The sequence below is a fragment of the Pinus tabuliformis genome, chromosome 4_2 (assembly GCF_031772625.1).
Source record: "Pinus tabuliformis cultivar Carrire ecotype Pingquan chromosome 4_2, CPIR1, whole genome shotgun sequence".
Taxonomy (NCBI): domain Eukaryota; kingdom Viridiplantae; phylum Streptophyta; class Pinopsida; order Pinales; family Pinaceae; genus Pinus; species Pinus tabuliformis.
In genome coordinates, this window is record NC_142304.1 from 372,636,629 (window position 1) to 372,658,225 (window position 21,597).

The window sequence follows — 21,597 nt, forward strand, 5'->3', positions numbered from 1 at the left end:
CACTATGTAGCATGCTGCTTTAATGCAGTGATTGCAGACATCAGGGATACATATTTCTTTAGTTGATACCCTCCTTTGTGCCCTCATTTCCAACAACATAGGGAGGATTGAAGTGGTAATTCTCCCACCATGTGTACATGACTGCATTGTAAATACACCTACAACCCACAATCAATGTGTTGCGAGATTTGGCTAACGCTTTATAATTAGATAGGGTATCCACGCAATCATTTTCTGAAAGGTTGTTGCCTTGCAATCCAAACGATGAAAAATACTAACTACAATTTTGTAATTTGACACTAAGACACACCAGACACATCAAAATGTTGTTTCCAAGTATAACAACTTTTTCTATAATACACCCTTATATAGCTCGAGAAGAGACAAATTAAGGATTTCATAAAACTTTGATAGATATATTTTCAAAATTTTATTTAAGCACTTAATCTCATTTTAACTGTCCTCAATAAGGCTTGATCAATATTCTATACATATAAATTTTAGTGAGTGAAACCTCTTCATCTTTATCATCCCATATGGTGAGATTGACATAAGTGAATTTTTCATTAAATCTTTTGTCCATTAACATCTTACTTTAACAAATTTGATTTTATATTATATTTCTAAATATTTATTCTAAAACTTTTATTTTCCTTAAATAAAATGAATGGCATAAAATTTACACAACCAAAAATTAAAAAAATAATTTATGCATTACATTGTCATTTATCAAAGTTATTTCTAATTTTCACTTTAAATAAATACGAGCAACCTGACAAAGTTATTCCTAATTTTCACTTTAAATAAATACGAGCAAAAAATGTTGGAAATAGAAAGCCCTATAGAATCCTAATTAAATATTAAATTTGTTAAATATTAAATTTGTTATCGAATCTTTTTATATAATTTAAAAAAATAGGAGAAGAAGACTAGGGACATCTACATTACTTGTTGATTGTTTCTAATTATTTCATTTTTTTTTAATGAAAAATGTATATTGAACATTGAATGACATGTGAGTGAATAAAAATCACTTGTCAACTTTTTCTATAATCTACTAGGATAATATTTTTTATTATTTTTGGCAACTTGTGGAATTGACAACAGACTATCCATTTATATATGTATAGGTTACTAGATCACTACCTCAAAGTGCTCTAGTAGTTCAGGTTCAGTTTAAATGGAAATTGAACCTTAGCGATGGATGAAAATTTCCTTTGTTTCAATTATTAAATCTAACAGTTTTAGAAAATAGGAAACATTTAAACATACAAAAATTTGACATTAAGTAATATGAATAATTATTTATTTATTTTATTTATTTTTCTACATGAATTAATAACTAAGTTAGTCTCATACTCCTAACAAAAATTGATTTTAATAGCTATCTCTATAGCATCTAAATGCTTAAGTATGCCTCTTTTCACAAGGTGAGTGAAGGGGACTTAACCAAATACTTCCTCACACATAATAAGACTTCATTTTCAAAACCATCCCTAATTCAGATGCCTAATAATTATTTTAAAAAAATTATTATTAAAAATATTTTTTACATTAAAATTGTCTTTTAACGATTATATATTAGTTTTGGCAAATTTAATTTTAAAATATGTAAAATATGAAATTTTCGATTTGTTATTTCACTGATAAAAAAAAATCACCAATAATAATAATAAAAAAATAGAGAAAACCAGTAAATATTCTTTTTATAACCATATAAATGAAAAAACAAAAATTGACAAAATTAAACATACAAAAAATTAAAAATAAACTTATACAATAAATTAACATCAAAATGAAGTGATAAGAAAAACGTATAATAGATGCTCTATAACTTTGTATTGGTTTTATATTATTTTTTTATAGATTTTTTTGATGTTAAATTGTAAAATTACACGACGAAATGAATAAAATTACCTCATAGTTAAAAAAATTAAAATAATAAATAATAAATCTCTACCATTGTATATTTAATAACGAGATCATATGAACATTGATTATGATAGGTTCAAGGTTATGAAATTAAAAAGTTTGAGTGAAAGCTACATCCTTTAAAGTGTAAACCCTTCTTTTCCAAATTACCATGTCAAATTGATATACCATACAATTATACTATTGAAACCATACGATTCTATCCAATGACATAGGATGGTACAAATAATTCCACCATTTATTATATTATTCCAAGAACATACATTGAACAAGCCTTTCAATGTCAAATTGATCTACCATACAATTATACTATTGAAACCATACAGTTCTACGACTCTAATAACATAGGATGGTACAAATAATTCTGCCATTTATTATATTATTCCAGCAACATTTATTATATTATTCCAAGAACATAATTGAATAACTAGCCATCCCATTCCAATTTTAAAGGTCTTCTGGCCTTGCCGGCGAGGTCGAAAATAGAAATGTAATCATTGATAAAACCTGGGAAGTTTGACCTATGATTACCATTGGGATAGGATCAAGGTTCAACCATTACAGAAGAGCGTAACTTCATTTCGAGATGAACATACTTATTCAAGGTTCACTTACTTCCTGAAAATATTAAAACGATTATACATAAATCAGTAAATATTAACTCGATTATATATAATCCAGTTCATTAATCCAAACCAATGGAAAGTGTAAATATGTAGTATAGATTCACTTAAAATAATTTGTATATTATATCTTAACTTAAGTCAAATTACAAGCTCAATTTAAATTATAATAAACTATTGATCCATCAATTTTAAATAATTTTATTTAAAATTATTAGTAAAAAATCTCTCCACAAAACTCCAACACCGCAATTTTACCTAGATACTAATAATTATTCCAAATAATTTGAACCATTACATAAAAGCGTAACTTCATGTTCACTAACACGATTATATACAACAATCCAGTTCATGAAAACATTAACTCGATTATATATATAATGGATGATATCGTAGATTTCTTCATTTCCTTGCACCTCGGCGAATTTAAAGCTGTCGTCAGAACACATACCTTCATACTCATCCAATTCAACGGCTGTGCACGGACTGGATGGAGAAGAGAACAGATTCCAGTGGGGAGGCGATAGCTCCTTCAGATAACATAAACTCTCGCCTACTACATCTGCATCTCCCGCTAAATGTTTGCCATTTGGGGGTCGCTAATCCGCTAAAGTGGAACAGGTAAAGTTTCTAAATTCTGTTTCACCAACATTAACATCACAATTCGCAACAGCTACATTATCTTCTGTACTGATTGAATCGATCGAAAGTAAGTTGCATCCTGACTTGGAAGCACTCATAATTTCTCTAGTACCGCACGGTTTGAATGCGTGATCGAAACTTTTACCATTACTGCATCCAAAACTACTCCGTCCTTCTGGGCTTGCCATTTGTGACAGTTTCACCTCAGTTGTTATTCTGGTGCGGGTGGTTTCAAACACCTGATTTCGTAGGATAGAAGGAGATTTTGACCTTGTTTTGAGATTTTGCCTGGTTTTAGCTTGAGATTGGTTGACTGACAGCTTCTTGCTCAAGTGAGTGTTCCAGTAGTTCTTGATTTCGTTGTCTGTCCGCCCAGGCAGTCCCCTGCTATCAGCGACCACCTGCATACATGGTAACGTACGTCACTGTTTGTCAATATTTCAAATTCACAATCATTTTGCTAATATTTCAAATTCTCAATTATTTTTCCTATATTTAGAAAGTTTATTGACGAGAAGAATCAATGAAATTCAGTGGCTAAAAGGATATTCTTAACTCGATCAATTGTAGATTCAGTTTATAAATTCCAAGAGAAGGTTGAGTTTGTAGTTGTGATTTTACAATTCCCCAACCCTGAGCTTGAGCTAATTTGGATTGCAATTTCTGGCATCCAAACACTTGAATCTTCTCCATAATCGTTGGATACCGGAATCTGCAACCAAAATAAGAAAGAATGGCCACGAAACATACCTATTACCAAGAAGCCGATGCATCAAAATAATGAGCTCCTCCTCAGCGGATGAAATATTTCCGTGTCTAATGTCAGGACAAAGATAGTTCCGCCAAAGTAATCGACAGCTCTTTCCACATCGCTTAAGGCCTGCAAAGGAAATTCTCTCCCCTTATTTAGCCCATCACTTCATATCTAAGAATACATTATTACACTAGTATTATAAACTTAATGTTGAGATTCACCTGCTTTCTGAGGGAGTTTTCTCCATCCGCCATCTCCAAGAACCCCAATGTATCGAGACAGAATAATGTCCTCCTCGGCGATCCAGGTCCCCCGCTTGAGGCCTTCCATTGAGCAGCAATCACATCTAACCATCCTGGATACTCTTCTTCTGTAAGTACACAGCTAATAATCTCCTCAGCTCTATCGTAACACCACAACTGAGAATCTTTTTAGCTGGCAACAGATAAGAAAAACTAACTTGGTTGTCTATTTGGCTGGGGCTTGATTATATAGAGCATCATGTGGCTTCTACCTTGTTAAAAATGCGGTAGATTGGTAAGTAGTAATCCGGACCATGTGCCCGGAATGTATTCTATAGTTTCGAAAATCTACCACAATGTAGATTTTATGTGGATGAGATAAAATCATTCGTTGGTACCTCATTACGAAAATCCTTTTTGTCAATCACATTTAATAGGCTAGGTGCAAACGTGAGTGAGTCAGTGCGACGATCCTAGACATTCCCGATTTAATAGGCTAGGTGCAAACGCGAGTGAGTCAGTGCGACGATCCTAGACATTCCCGTTAATGCCGCTAAGGAGTACGACGATACTGCACAAAGGGCACTGTGCAATATCATTAGACTGGGAGTTTCTTGTGAATACTTAATACCGTTCATCTGCAAGGGATCTCTGCCATAGATTTCACATTGTATTAATATATGTTCCAAATGTGGTAATTTTTTAAATTTATTTTACATTTTATAGTCCAAATGTGGTTCATTTTAGATGTCTTTGTTTAATTTGGAGTTAATAAGTTAGGGGTGTTTAATGAATAGTTTATGTGACTTAATTAGGCCGATAGGCCTTCCTTTGAGTGAGCTTTTTGTCTACACTTTGTTTCTCTGCTTGACAGCTGGCATGCCCCTTCAAGTGCCATATGGTTGACATTTGTTGTGCAACTCCATTTCTGTTTCTCCTCTTCAGCTCTCTGCTCTTCCTATTTTCTTCCATGACCATTTTTGTTCCTCTTGTTTCCGCTCTTTGTTGTTCTCATTCTCTTCCACGCTCTGCTGCAATAATTTTTTCATGCTCTTCCACTAACTGCTGCAATGATGTGTTTCATTTCTACTATGCAATCTGTTGTGCACGACCCAGCCATTGGTTATTCAATATATCCTGTTTACAGCCTCGTTTCACTGTTCAGAAATCGTTCGCTCAAGTGCTCATAGTTCTTCTGTTCAAATTTCAGGTTAGTGCTCTCAAGAACAAACGCGGAATCGAACTCAGGACTGGCTGTGGCGTCGCAGGAATTGGCCTAGCCCTACTCGGCCTCGACGTGGTCTTGACCGACATCGCCCCCATTCTGCTCACCCTCAAAGGCAACGTGAAGAAAAACACTACGTGACCTCCCTCGCCTCAGCCGGAAAACCGGGATCCGACATTGGAAGAGTGAAGATTTCGCAGCTCTATTGGAACAACGAGAAGCAGATTCAAGTACTAAAGCCTCCATTTGATTTCATTGTTGTCACGGATGTTGTTTATTTGGAGAACATTGTGGAGCTTTTGATTTCGACCAAGAATGCCCTTTCTAGAGTGAATACTGTAATTCTATTAGGTTATCAGATACGATCTCGAGAAGCCCATTAGCCCTTTTGGCAGATTTGTCCTAATTATTTCACTGTGGAGAAAATACCCCATGAGGATTTGCATTCGGAGTATGCGTACCAAGAAACTGATGTGTATATTCTCGAGATCCGACGTTGGAAGAGTGAAGATTTCTCAGCTCTATTGGAACAACGAGAAGCAGATTTAGGTATTGAAGCCTCCATTTGATCTCATTGTTGCCACGGATGTTGTTTATGTGGAGAATAATGTGGACCCTTTGATTTCCACCATGAATGACCTTTCTGGAGTGAATACTATAATTTTATTAGGTTATCAAATACGATCTCCAGAGGCCCATCAGCGTTTTTGTCATATTTTTCCTAATTATTTTACTGTGGAGAAAGTACCCCATGAGGATTTGTATCCGGAGTATGCATATGAAGAAACTGATGTGTATATTCTCAGGAAAAAAATAACAAAGTGTGGGTAAAACAAAATTTTCTAGGGTTTAGGGGTGGGGCGCAAATTGTATAAGGGTTATAAAGTAGAGGGCGCATAAAGTACCTAGCCCTATTATGCAAAAAATCTGATCAGATTGCCACTGGGGAAATCTTAGGCAGATCCTATTTCTAGAACTGGGTTGTCCAATTTTGTTCCGCCGTAGGACAACGTTGCAGCGTTTGAAGTCGACATTCTTCTTTATGTCTGCGAGCATGAAGCCTCCCGGGTGAAAGGTGGCCGAAGAAGGCCAGAAAAAGGGTCACTATCATATTCCATTATATATAATCCTTTGAGAACCAAATCTTACATTGATGTTTACTTGTGTAAGAAACCCAAACCCTTAAGCCCTTTTAGATTGTACAAAATGGCTTGTGTTTGTTAATGCAGTAATAGTCCATTTGGTGGATTGTTTACAGCCTCCTTATACTTTTTCAGTTAATGTTGAATTTGCTACCACACCCCAATCCAATTTTTAAAAATATTTACAAACTATTTCAGCATTGAAAAATACCTTTCCTGAATGAAACTTTAATCCTAGCCATTGGTATTTAACCGCTTTTGCATTCTAAATATACCCTTGGGGTCCAATCAAACAGAATAGTATTTGGGGCTTTTGTTATTAGTACACTGGATATGCCCATCTCAAAACAATTGTCCTTGGGCCATTTACCTTTTTTTCCTTAATATTTTAACTTATCCATGTTGATTATAGTCTACAAATAGAACTCTGGATGCACCAGACATTGTGGATGATTATTACTTGAACCTATTGGAATGGAGTTTGGACAATGTGTTGTCCATAGCCCTTGGCAATACTGTATACCTATGGGATGCTTCAAATAGTTCTATATCAGAGCTTCTGATTGTAGACGATGAAGAAGGCCATGTTACTAGTGTTAGTTGGGCACCTGATGGGAAGCACATTGCCATTGGGTTGAATAATTATGTTATACAACTATGGGACTCTTCATCTGATAAACGGGTAAATAAAATCTCCTTATCTCTTCAAGGTTTTTTCATTCTAATGTAATGGAAATCTCCAAATTTTGACATGGATAAAATTGAAGTTAAGAGCATTGAAAGGTCATCATGTACATGTTGGTGCCCTTGCTTGGAATGGTACTATTCTTACAACAGGAAGATGGGATGGGATCATAATCAATCATGATGTTCGTATTCGAGGGCACATTGTTGAAACATACAAAGCGCATGACCAGGAGGTTTGTGGATTGAAATGGTCTCTTTCTGGCCAACAACTTGCAAGTGGGGGAAATGACAATCTACTATACACTTGGGATTAGAGCATGTCATCCCATAGTTCTACCTCTCAATATCTCCACCGCTTAGATGAACACAGTGCAACAGTCAAGGCCTTGGCATGGTGACCCTTCCAAAGCAATCTTTTAGCCTCTGGTGGAGGGAGTGCAAATAGGTCTATAAAGTTTTGGAATACTCAGACAGATGCCTGCTTAAATACCATAGACACTCATTCCCATGTTTGTTCATTACTCTAGAATAGGAATGAACGTGAGTTACTAAGTTCACATGGATTTATTTAGAACTAGTTAACCTTATGGAAGTATCGATCAATGGTGAATATTACTGAACTTACCGGCCATACTTGTCAAGTTCTTCCTTTGGCACATGTATGGAAATTGATTTATTTTTATGAGTATTTATGAATTCATCTTTTGTTTTATGAATGGATTTGTCCTCATGATCCTTCTTATGCCTTACCTCTTCAGAGCCCTGATGGGTACACAGTTGCAGCAGATGAAACACTCAAGTTTTGGCAAGTATTTGGAGTTCCTGATACCTCGAAAAGGGCAAAGAGTAAAGATGAAAATGGGGCTTTCAGCAAGTGTCATACTTACATCCGCTAATAAGCATCTTTCTATATTTATGAAATGAGGATGTTTAACTCAAGGTAGTAATTAAATGTTGTGTTTTCTATTTCACATAGCTCTTCTGCAGGTCGTTGGATTGCCATGGAGCATGTTCCACTTTCTTCAATGTAATATGCTATAGTTTCTTATTTCTTTCTTCTTGTATACCATGAACTTTGAATTTATCTTTTGTGAAACTTGATGGAACAATGTTGCAACATCTTTCTGAGACAAGAACCACTCCTTCAGCTGCATCGTAAAAATTAAAATGGTTTTGGAAAGTCTTTGGAGCCCTATATTCTTCAATGAAGGTTCTAAAAATGATGCATTATGAGTGTCAACAAGTATGTAATTCACATCAACAAAGAAACCTCCATGCCTCCTCCACTCATGGAATAATTCACATTCTACGAAAGCCTTCACACGTCTACTCAATATTATAGGTAATTCTCGAATGATTTATCTTCTTCATTTTGCTATGATGCACTTATTATGTAATTTATTACGTGAGATAAATTCTATATCTATATTGCTATAGAATTTTATTTATGTATCTATATTGCTATTTCATTTGTATAATTTTTTTGTAATATTTTACATTGTACCTTAGTTCAATTCCTTAGGCTTGCAAAATTCATCTCTCAAATATATTCATTCAAGAGATCAGTAAAGCATTTTTTAATAGACATTAATCAGAAAAATAGTCACATACATAGGTGCTTGAAACTTGAAAGAACTCCATGAATTACACTGACTTGTGGCTACAACTCTAAACCTTACAAAAATATTGACTGCGACAGAAGAATTCAAAAACTGACTAAAGACCTCCATGCATACCAGGTATTGATGATATAGCCATGAATGAGTAGACACTAAATTGAGAGCTTCTAATGTGCTGCTAGGACAAGCGATATTCATCATCATTTGCTATGCCCCTGTTGCAAGATCCGGTCTCATGGAATTGTTGGTCTGATCAGTTATCTTTGTCGTTTGACACCTTACATATTTTGAATGTTTGTTAAATTTGTTCATGCTCATTGGTTCTATGATTTATTATATCATTCCTCTCATTTGCTGGTATTTGTTATTGGTTTGTTGGACTGATCAACCATATTTATCTTTTTTTATTAAAACAACCATATTTATCATATATTCATTTGCTTCCCAAATTAGTTTATGTTGTGGCTTTTTTGTTTTGTTTGATTTCCATCCGGTTTCTGTTAATTGTTGTGACTGCTTTCTTTGGGACCTTGTCAGATTTTGGCCTCTCATAATGTCTGCCCCACTAATTGATATTTTTGCTAGTACTAAAATTTAACATACCCACATGTGTTTTCCAATACCTTTCTTTATGCCAAATAGTATGGGTTTCAGTGCCAATAAAGTAAATTAAGTTCCATCATGGTTCATCTATTTATTGCCACTTTCCAGTACATTTTGGTAATGAATTCATTTATTGATGAGTAAGAAATAACCGGAGGAAAACCTTGTTTTCCCTATTCTTAAAGTTCTAAGGAAATTGAAAGGAGATACTTGTCAGGTTTCTTAAATTTAATGTGGCAGCATTTAGTCACTTAGTTTTATTCAGAGTTTGCAGATTATCTGTAATTTATTATGCATGTCTAATTGGTACTTAGCAAGTTAGCACTACATTTGCCATATTTCTAACAAATGATTTTTTAAATTTTCATCCTTTTAGTCAACAATAAAGGGGATAATGAGGTATCAACAATGAATTCTATTAAGGATCAATGGAAATCATTAAGATGAAATTATAGTTTTGCCTCTTTTTAAAGGCACCTCCTTAGGCTCTTTAAATGATATACTGTTAGGAATTTTAAGATAATGTAGCAGAATTCAGTTAATCACGAAAGCTGAGTTTTTAGCTACTATCTAATTTGTTATGCATGGTTATCTGATACTTAAGATTTCCATTTAATATGTGTCTAATGCTCATGAATTTCTTCTATTACTCAGTAATAATTGTTTTATTGCAGTGCATCCTTTTGAATCAAAATCCTAGGGAAGGCCTAAGGAGCATGGGATCATGCCAACATTCTAAGATGCACATGGATGGATTCAAACTCTCAACAGAAGAAGCATACAGAGAATACTAGCATTGTCCCTCCATTGCATTTTGTATTATGGTGGACTTGTTTGTTGGTTCTGTACTTAGCTAATCGCACTACAATTTTGCAGCACATTTTACTTTTTAAGTAGCCTTTGTTGATACATCTAAGTGTCATATTTATATTATTTTATCATTTATGGCATGAGTTGCCTTGCAACTTCAAGTTATTGTATTGCATTCTTCTGTCACTGTTACCTGATTGTATCTCTTCGTTTCTGACATGAATGATCAATATTTATTAACGTCTGTCACATTATTTTTCTCGGCATTTATAAATTCCAATAGTAGAGTGGACATTTTTCCACCCTTCAACTTGACTATTGGAAATCAACTCACACTTTTCTACAATCACTGCTTCAGTAATTGGCAATTACCAAGTGATCCATAAATGGTAGGCCTTCCTGTCTGTCTCGTCAACATTGGTCCTTCTCTGTGGAATTAAAAATGTACGTCTTTGCAATCACTATAAAACTGAGTTCAATCTTCTTCCAGATAATCCCGTGATGAATAGCTCTGTTCCAGATATGGTTTCAAGGCTACTTTCATTTGTTTAACAGTGCCAAGTCTAATGCCCAACAATAGATACATGTTGATTCCATTTCAAATGTCAGCTAAAATACCACATTTTTCATTTAAATGTATCACTTTTTTCATCAACACATCTGCCAAATCATTATAAAGTCAAGTAATAAACAAGATGCTAATCAATAACATGTAGGAATGACTCTGTTTGCATTCAGATTCAATTTTTTTTTACATGTTTGCAATAGAATACCAATCTCACTGCCAAGTGGAGATTAGTGCACTTCGTTTATATTTGCTACTTCTTTGCTTTTGAATGGGAATAATGCTTTGGCATTGCAGGGTTGGGTTTTGTTTTTTTTAGTTCTGTTATGGATCATGAATGGATGTGTTTATGGGTTGAAATTTAAGGAAAATATGGGTTTATTGTAGCATATGAATGGGATGGATCCAAGCATTGAAATTTCAAAAGTTGGGTTTATTGTGCATATGAAATGCCATGTGTTCATGCTTTTGAAATTTTACTTAGAGAAAAGAAAAGATGGACTTGGTATGCATATGAATGAGATGTATTCTTCGCATATGCTTGGCCATCTATAGAGGTTTCTTGATTTTGGGTAATTAACTTAACCTATTGATTTTGGGTAATTAACTTACTCTAAAATGAAATAAGACATTCAATGTGTTCCTTAAAAGTAATTGCATAATGATCCAGTGCAAGAAAACTAGGTTTTCTACAAACCAATTAACTCTTCTAGAAAAATTCAACAATTCCAATTTAATAATCCTATCTGCCTCTCTTTATACCTTTTGGAAAAACTTTCATGTAAAATAAAGTAATTAGAATTCAAAAAATATTTACAATGTTTTAATTTTTTATTTTTCAATAATATATTAACAAGTTATGTAAATAAATTATTTGAAAATTTATATTAATTAATTTATGTGAATATGAACTTCACATATATATTTATATATAGGAAAAAATATATAATAAAATATCATATAAATAAAATATTTTAATATTAATTAATATTAATATACATTGAAATTTATTTAAGAATACAATTTAAATAATGAAAAATTACACATTATGTTTTTAGGTCTAAAACAAATTCACATCAAATCTCACTTACATTAAATTTATGCTTAAAATACATATATATTAATGATCAAATAAACAACTTCTTTGAAATTTGTATTAAAAAATAAAAAAAAAATCTCAAATAAAATATTGGAGCTCATATGATGATATATGATAATTATGTTCGAACGATAAACTACAGAAAGCTAAATCAGTAGATAGACAATCTCCCAACATTTTTCATGAATAGACGTGAACTTTTCTGTTTCTCACTAATCTTTCACATATCACGTAACTGAAAACCAAAATTAGTTATTGTGGCGGTATTTTGCATTTTCAATTACTCTTCGTCGCTTAACGTGATCCTAAAATGACATTGATTTTTTCCTAATTATATTTATTTTTATAATTAAGAATATTAAAAAATTTGTATTATAATAAATATGTTTAATAGGGAAAAAACATAGTTTTTAAATATATATAATGTTTTTTATTTTTATTTTTTAAATACGTTTATTTTTTATTTTTTTTATTTTATAAATACAATGATAAGAAAGAGAGGTTAAATAGACATTTATTAGTTCTTACCAAGGTAAGATTTTAGCAATTCGTTTGTTTATTGATGATTATTTATTTAAAATTGACTACTACAACTTATAATGTTTAACGTTTAACTTGGAGAAACAAATATTTCTTTTTCAATATTATTGCAAAATTTAATTTTCAGACGTTTTATTAGATCATAAACCTGAAGGTTTGCAATAATTTTTGGATACAATTGCAATATTTATGCCATCAATTTTATATCATTATAGAGTGATTTTTCAAATTCATAGGAAATCCAACCAAAATTAAAAATCTTTCAAAATTTAAGAAAATATTTGTTGGAAGTAATGCTCCCATGACTTCCAAGTTGCCCTGAGTTGTATTGTGTGAGTTTCTAGGTTAACAGGTGTACTAGCTATTTTTTTAGTATCTAGATCCACCATTCTCGGATCTAGAAAGATCATGTATTCTTATATATGTAATTTCCGTGAGATCAATAAGAACTCTGTGCTTGGTGTTTTGTTTAATGGATCTCTCTCCTTTCTCTCTATTTTTTAAAATGGTATTAGAGCTAGATTTGGCTTGATTGCCTCCCTGGAAAGCTAGGAAGATGTGAGAGCATCTTCAGTGTTATTGTTTTGTACATAGATAGATTAATATAAGTGTGTTACTATTAAGTTATGTTGTGAGATTTATTTCCCCTTATTTATAAATATGTGTATGTGTGAGTGTGGTTTGCTATAGTTTTCTAAATCTAAATTGGATCATAAGAGTTCTGCTCGATTTTTTAAAGGGATCAACAATTCCATGGATCTACAAAGCGCTACCTATCATTGCATGTGGGATAGGGAGTGGCGTAAAAGAAATGGTGCATCGTGTTTTAAAAGGAATATGGTTGCGGCATTGTCATGATTGTGGATCGTGGATCCATGTGAAGAGACAAGAATTTCGGGATTCGTTGTACACAATTCCATTAAGCCTGACAATGGGACCATTTAATCTTACAAAGTGCTTGTTAAAATATTTGATTCATTGGCAGCATTGAACGGGTCTCCTTGTTGCCATAGTTACAAGAATCCTTTCATTTGTGAATCTCCCTTTACTTTCGAATGTCATCCATAGCAAGCTGCAGAGAATTGCACGTTATCACATTATGTCTTGTAGCACTGCAAGAGTTTTTCACTGAATCTGCCTATTGTATCAGCACGATACCTAAACGACATAGTTACGAGAATCCTTTCATTTGTGAATCTCCCTTTACTTTCGAATGTCATCCATAGCAAGCTGCAGAGAATTGCACGTTATCACATTATGTCTTGCAGCACTGCAAGTGTTTTTCACTGAATCTGCCTATTGTATCCGCACGATACCTAAACGACGTAGCACTAATTGTGGAAGGAATTACACAGAATTGAAGAGCAGTTTATCTCGAAAACTGCATGCTTTCAAAACCAAAAATAAAAATTTTGTTAAACGCTGAGGAGTTGGTGTGCCGAATCGATTGCACATTTTGTGAGCTTGTTTGGAGCAGTGTTTCATCACAGTTGCAGCAATTGTCTGTCTAGTGTGCTTTTGCAAGAAATTGTAAAGCGGAATGTGGTTTTGCAGGAAGTTGTAAAGCGGAATGTGGGGTTAAATTGTTCTTTGTGTATTCCCTGAGCAAGTATTTCTAAAGCTTCAATCTTTGGGATATTTTGGAAATTTTTGTGGAGAAACTCATTTATATTTTAAGATTTGTTTTTATGATGGCGGTTTAGTTATATAAAAAAAAAGAAAACATAGTGTTGTTTTGAGAGATAGGTATATTTTTTGAATCATGTGATGTAGAATCACAAAGGCCAATTATTCAACAAATTAATGTGACCCATCATGCTTGGGGACATTAGTCACAGGTAGTTCTTAAGAAGGTCAAGCTATTGTGACCCGTCATGCTCTGGGAGTGTCAGTACATGTTATTTATACAAGGTCAAGTTGTAGAATTGTTTGCTAAAGACATTTTTTACCTAGAATGCTATCCTAGATCACTAATGAAGACTGTGGAGGGCCATGGATTCAGAGATAGTGGCGTTTCCATAGGATGGTTCAGTGTCAAACTGATCGTTGCACTGCGGGAGGCTGGGAAGCATCAATTCTACAAAGTTCATCAACGATGGTCACATGTAGTTACGTTTTAAATGGAGGTAAGTGACAGCTAGAAAATGTGGTGGTAAAAGAGCGGTGTTTGCAAGATTCCGAAGTGGATGTGGGTGTCGATGATGACCATATCAGACAAATCTGAAAAATATTTATTTATTGTTATAATATGGGTTTTTAATATTTTCTACATGTAAGAATTAAGGAAGGGTGTTGGAACTAATGCTTCCGTAACTTCCAAGTTGCCCTCAGTTGTATTTTATGAGTTCCTAGGTTAATAAGTGTACTAGCTATTTTTAGTAATCTAGATCGACCATTCTCGAATCTAGAAATATCATGTATTCTTATATGTGTAATGTCCGTGAGATCAATAAAATATATTGTGTTTGTTGTTGTGTTTAATGGATCTCTCTCCTTTCTCTCTATTTTTTAATAATATTTGGATAAGAAATAATTAGGAACAAGATGTAAATAAGCATACTTAGCAAGAGTTATTGCACACTATTATTTATGTGTAGTTTAGCACTTTAATAAGTAGGAGTAAAAATATAAATATATAAACTTACTAGTGGTTACTATCTACCAAAATTTATGCAACTCCTTACCCTTAATTGGCAACTAATTTTCCATTTATCTAAATATATAAACTTACTAGTGGTTACTATCCACCAAAATTTATGCAACTCCTTGCCCCTTATTTGGCAATTATTTTTTCCATTTTATATATCAATTTGCAATTTTCATGAAAAGACTAAATTTCCCCATCCATCTTATGTTTTTCCCTCTATGAAAACTATTTTTTTTTAGCAAATTGTACTAGCTATCCCATAATTTACATATATAATCATAAAATGATTACAAACATATGTCCACTTAATTGTTATATTATAATTTGAAAATACATCCAATCTACCCTTGTTTTTTTTTTGTAAGCTAAGGAATTTCTATTATCTACATAAAACTGAAAATTACATACTAAGGAACATTAATCCGCCCATATGGGAAACCGGATCTGTTGGTTCCTCTTCATCATGCATTCGGTACTGTTTTTCTTTTACCATACGTTCTGAAAAAAAAATTACAAGACATTAAACCTTCATAATCAGATTGTTTTCAGAGACTGTTTTTTCTAAGATCTACTCAAAGACCCACCTTCACTACTGATTGTTGTAACATGCAATCAAATTCCCAAAACAGATCTGTAGCAACAAAAATAAAAAAGAGAGAGATAACTAGCCTCTCAAGCCTCCGCGCTTCCCTTTTTGGTTTCGTTATTGTCCTTGGTTTTTATCAGTTCCTTCAGCATCCCCTGTATTTCCTTGATCTGCTCATTCTGTTGACGCATTATGACTTCGACATTAGCCATATCCTTTCTTGCTGCCTGCGATTCCTGGGCCATCTCCACCATTTCTACAGCGACCTGTTCCATTACCTTGGCCAAAAGGTGCTTCAGGACCCAGTAAATGTGGAGATCTTGACGGAAACGGGCTAGTCTACCCCTAGTATTGCCTGGATTTGAAATCTGAGATTTCCACTCTTTCATCTCAGGGCCTGACGGTTCTTCCAGGACTTTGTTTTCCATGACGTCTATGATTTTTCGAATGTCTTCATTTGTTTCTTTCTTGTAAGCCTGCTCTGCCTCATGAGCCGTCCTTCAAATAGATTTCCTCCCCCTTTTTGTTTTTTCCCGTGTCGGGTTTCCATCCTCTCCATTGTTTTCTTGCCGAGGTCGACCCTTACCTCTTCGTCCACGTCCTCTCCCTCTTCTGTCTACTCTGCCTCGTTTAACATTTTTACTGCTCTGTCCTATTTCAAAGGTCCCCCTCAGGAAACCCTCATCCTGGTTAATCTCCACGTCTTCTGAGCTTTTGACCTCAATTTTGATTCTACTCCGATTGAATTGTCTGTCTCTGTAATCTTCCCGCTCTGACTGAACTTCTTTATCCCAGCTCGCGGCCATCTTAACTCGCTTAAGTCATTGGTTATTATTCCTCTGCGAGGTCTCTCCTTTCCTTTCCACCTTCTTCAATGTCTTGTTGTCTGTCATCCTTTTCTTGTTCCGCCTTATAGTTTTATCGCCACCTTTCTGTTTATGATGCGTTTGTCCTCCATTTCCTTTCTCCCTTATTACTTGAATGATACTCTCTGTGATGTTTCTCAAGTTTTGATTTGATTTACGTACCTGCTGCTCTGAATTATCATTAATTACTGTGGTTAGGGGAGTGTGGCCGCCATCCTTTTGTCCCGTATTTGCTGCCAAATGCTCCTACCTTGTCATCTCGCTCAGGAGCTCCTCAGTTTTTTTATTGTAATTACATTGTTTCATGGGTATCGTGTTGTATGAATTGTCTTAAACTTTCCCATCTTGTCATCTCCATTTGGTTTGTCCAACTATCATCCACTTTCCCTATTAATTCCTTGCTTCCCCAATTGGCCAAGAAATCCGCAGGTTTATTTCCTTCTCGTTTAACATGAGAGGTGGTCTTGTATTCTATACCTTTCAGTATTTCTTCAATTTCTTGGACCAAGCTCGCCGTTCTCCAGCTTTTGGTGTAACAGCTCAAAATAAACATGTAATTATTCAAGTAATTTATATTCAACATGCAATTCAACTAATTAACTTCAAGTTCAAAATTATGATTAGAGCACTTATCTGTGATTTCGGTTGAAGTCGGCTATCTGCAACAAGGTTTTGGGGACGACTCTCCACCCAACCATAGGCTCAATTGTGCAACGTCTTGCTACAACTGGCCACCCCTGAGCCCTCAATCAACGTACTACTGCCAGTGCTCCTAAGTCTTAGTATATCATTCTCCCAAGAGAGTGAAAGATAGAATCTCGGAATGATAGAATGCAGGAATGCCTCCCATCTTCCTCACCATTTATTAAATAGAACAACATTGGAAGGGGAACCACATGCACACACTCCATGTGTCTACATGCAACTTTATTTTGATTTTTAGCTTTCTTGTTTTATTTCTTTGTTTTTGATAGTTTTCTTGTTTTATTTCTATTTATTCTTATTTAGAGTTTTAGTATAGTTATTACTATTTTTATTTTTATTATTTTTATTTATTTTCTTGTATATTTTTAAATTCATTTATTATTTATGATTTATTATTTTTATTATTTATTATTAAGTGATTTATTATTTATTATTATTTATTGTATTTTTTATTATTTTTATTATTTATTATTTATTATTATATTATTATTTATTATGTATTCACTATTTCTCTTGTATTAGTCTTTAATGGTGCTTATAACCAAGGCTGAGTCACCTTCGATCTCTACCTTCCTAATTCATTTCTTATCGCAATTTTGAGGCCCTGGTAAGCTGCCATGAATTCTGCTTCATTATTACTCATAGTTCCTCCATGTTCTGCATAAATCCATTATGTATTTCCTTGACTGTCTCTAAAAATTCCTCCATATCCTGCTGGACCTAGATTTCCCTTTGTCGCTCCGTCGAATTTGAGCTTGATAAACCCTTCCTATGGCCTTCGAAAGGCTGCGAGACTTTGGGTAACAATAGGTTGTTGTTGCTTTGTTTTTTGTTGAAAGACCATCCCTTGTTCCAAGTTCAACATTCTTAGGATTTCTGCTTCTTCTTCAGAGGTTTTCCAATCTTCCTCTGTCCATACTTCTGCAAGAATTGATTCTCTGATTTGTCTCAGGGTCCCTTGCCAAACTTCTTCCAGATTTGATATTTTCTTTTGGAAAATTCTTCCATTTCTTTCTTTCCAAATATTCCACGCATTGAATCCTGCCACCATGTTCCAGGCTCTTCTCACCACTGAGCTTTTAAATTTTCCTTCTCGCCAATTACATAGAGTTTGTATGATATCTAGTGGATTTCGTTCAGTTTTTGAAAAGAGATCTCTAGTATTATCCCATTTGTATTGTGCTACTCTGCAACCATTTAGTAAATGTTCTTGGTCTTCTCCATCTTGGTTGCAGAGACAACATCTTGATGGGCCTGAAAATCCTATTTTTTGGATTTGGTCCCATCCTAGAATACGTTTCCTTCCTACCAACCACACGAACATCTTTATCTTCGGCCACCATTTATTTTTCCAAAGTTTTTTCCATTTCTGCTCCTCTTCCCGCTGGTCTTGTTGGACTTTTGTATTATATGCTTCCTTAATACTGAATGTTCCTTTAGTTTGTTTTCTCCATCGTAGGATATCTTTACCTCGTCTGATTTTTATTTTCCTAGATTCTAATTCCTTACTAAACAAGATTTTTTGGTCCTCCGTTGAATTCATGTTCCAATCTTCTTCTTTTTTCCATTCTCTCCATTCTTCATTTTCTCTTCCTTCTATCCAATAATCTTTGATCGAGATGAGTCCTATGTCTATCCCCATTCCGTAAATATCTTGCATTCCCTGTAGATTCGCCATTCTCTTCCTCTGTCGCCACGCTTCTTCCAAAAATCTCACTGTCTGGCCCCCTTTGATTTCCCAAAATATATTTCCATTCACTATTTCTCTGTTTTGATTGGCTAGTTCCCATATAGTTGATCCTCTTGGTATTTCTTGTTTCCTTAATATTTCTTTAGGTGTTGATGGCATATTATATTTTGTTGTACATATTTATTTCCAAAGGTCATTTCCTCCTTGCATCCATCTCCATCTTAGTTTTGCTGCTAGAACTTGATTTAGTACAGACGGGTCCCTTAGACCTAATCCGCCTTTTTCTTTTGGATTAGTTAGGCTATCCCAGGAGCAAAGTGCCCATTTCTTTTGTTGCTTAGGCCCTCCTCATAGGAATTTTCTATAAATCTCTATCAGCTTGTTGCATATCCCTTTTGGTGCTGCCATTACTGATGGTGGATATATTGGGATCGCCTGTATGGTTGATTTGAGCAGTACGACTCTTGCAGCAAGATTCAGGGTGCGGAAAGACCAATTTTCTAGTCTTTTCATTATCTTTTCTATTATGGATCTCTAGTTTCCTATTTTTAGGGATGATGAGTCCAGCATGGTTCCTAAATACTTTGTTGGGAGCTCCCCTTTTCTATAACCCAGGATTTTGGTTAAGTGATTTTTGATGGGTTCCACTGTATTAAAAAAGAACGTTCTTGATTTTTCATTATTTATCTCCATACCTGAACCTTTCATAAACACCTCTAGAATTCTCCTTATCTGTCTCACCTCTTTCAGGGATACTTTATAGTATATCATGATATCGTCCACGAACTGTTGGTGGGTGACTATACTGCGATTGCGCCATAACCTTAGACCTTGGATTTTTCTTTCTCTTAATTCTTTTTTGAAATATCTTCCTAATCCTTCTGCTACTATTATGAAGAGAAAGGGGGATAAGGGATCACCCTGTCGAAGGCCTCTTGAAGCATTAAAAGTAGCAGATGGGGCTCTATTTAGCAAGATAGAAAAATTTGGCGTGGAGATTATACTTAAGACCCATTTCACCCATCTATCACAGAATCCAAAGGCTTGAAGGATGGCTTCTAAATATCTCCAATTTAATCTATCATAGGCTTTTGAGAGATCTAATTTAATCAACATTCCTTTTTCATTTTTCACCTTTAAGGTGTGGATTACTTCCTGGGCCACCACTAATCCATCCAAAATCTGTCTTCCTTCTACGAACCCAGTTTGTTCTGGGGATATTATGTTCGGGAGGATGGATTTCAGCCTCTCGGCCACCACTGATGCCACTATCTTGTAGATAAAATTACATAAAGCTATAGGGCGAAAGGCTTCAGCTTGATCCAAGTGGGTAGTTTTAGGAATGAGAGTTAACAGAGTAGAGTTTATACCTGGCCATATTCTTTGATGAATTTGAGCTTCCTCCCCCACTTCTAGGACTTCTTCAACAAGGAAGTGCCATCCTGCTTGGTAGAATTCTACCATATACCCATCTGGCCCAGGGGATTTGTTCCTTTTCATATTCCTAACTATTTCCTCCATTTCTTCCATAGTAATTTTCCTCATCAATGCCAAATTCTGATCTCTAGTTACCAGTTTAGGGATCTCCTTGCTTATCTTCATTATAGCCTCTGTTCTTTCTTCCTGAGTTTCACTTAGTAGATTTTTGAACTGATTAACCATTACTTTATCTATTTCATCATGCTGGAGTATACGCTGACCTTCTTGGTTGTTAATGGAGAAAATTATGTTTCTTTTTCTATGTTGTATCATTGCTTTATGGAAGAACTTAGTATTCCTTTCTCCTTCTCTAAGCCACTAAACTCTTGACTTCTGTCTCCATAAGATCTCTTCTTATTTTCTTCTCTCTTCTAGTTGATTTATTATAATTCCTTCTTCCTTTATCCTATCTTCCTATAAACCTTCTAATATATCCATCTGTTGCAGCTCATTCATTCTTTGCTCTAGGCATTGTTTCTCCTTCAATATATTTCCAAATTCTTCTTTATTCCACTTTTTTATTTTGCTCCTCAACTCTTTTAATTTGAGATGGAAGGTATGCATTTTATTTTTTGCCTTTTGTTCGCTCTTTTTCCACCACTCTTCGAGTTTCTCTATCAGCCCCTCGTTTCTGAGCCAAAATGCTTCAAATCTAAATGGTATATTATTAGGTGTTTGCTTGAGATCTATTTCCATCTTAATCGGCCAGTGATCAGATCCTGCAACCGGTAGAATTGTGGCTTCTATGAAAACATCTTTCATCATTATTTGTTCAGAAATTAAGAATCTATCAAGTCGTGATGAAATTTGGTTACCTCCCCCTCTTTGGTTGTTCCAAGTATGATTTCCATTTATAGTTTGAATATCAACCAGTCCCTGCTCCCTTATCATATCTCCAAACTGTTCCATAGTTGTATCCATTCTTCTTAGGCCTCTTCTTTTCTTCTCTAACCTTCTAATCAGATTGAAATCCCCTCCTACTATCCACGGTTTTTCAGGGATTAGAATCCTCATTGCTTTTAGATTTTGCAAAAAAATTTCCCGTTCTCTTCGAGAATGAGGTCCATAAACACCTGTTACAATAACCTCCTCTGTTGTTCCTATAATATTTGCAGTTCCTGTTAGGATTCTTGGGAAACTT

General features: G+C 34.5%; 1 protein-coding gene across 1 annotated transcript; it reads right to left on the reverse strand.

Moving 5' to 3' along the window:
- Nucleotides 1–3,154: 3,154 nt before the first annotated feature.
- LOC149169484 (transcription factor MYB3-like) lies at nt 3,155–4,281 on the reverse strand. The gene is made up of 4 exons (XM_089425218.1): nt 4,173–4,281; nt 3,948–4,077; nt 3,819–3,909; nt 3,155–3,598 (listed from the first exon to the last, which is right to left on the reverse strand). The coding sequence occupies exons 1-4, from the start codon at nt 4,279–4,281 to the stop codon at nt 3,155–3,157; spliced, it is 774 nt and encodes a 257-aa protein (XP_089281344.1).
- Nucleotides 4,282–21,597: the final 17,316 nt, after the last annotated feature.

Excerpts from the sequence above, each read along its gene's own strand:
- LOC149169484 (XM_089425218.1), bottom strand. The coding sequence starts at position 4,281 with ATGGAAGGCCTCAAGCGGGGGACCTGGATCGCCGAGGAGGACATTATT. Across the intron at positions 4,078-4,172 it reads AAAACTCCCTCAGAAAGCAG|GCCTTAAGCGATGTGGAAAG; the intron begins GTGAATCTCAAC and ends TTTCCTTTGCAG. Across the intron at positions 3,910-3,947 it reads CATCGGCTTCTTGGTAATAG|ATTCCGGTATCCAACGATTA; the intron begins GTATGTTTCGTG and ends TTTTGGTTGCAG.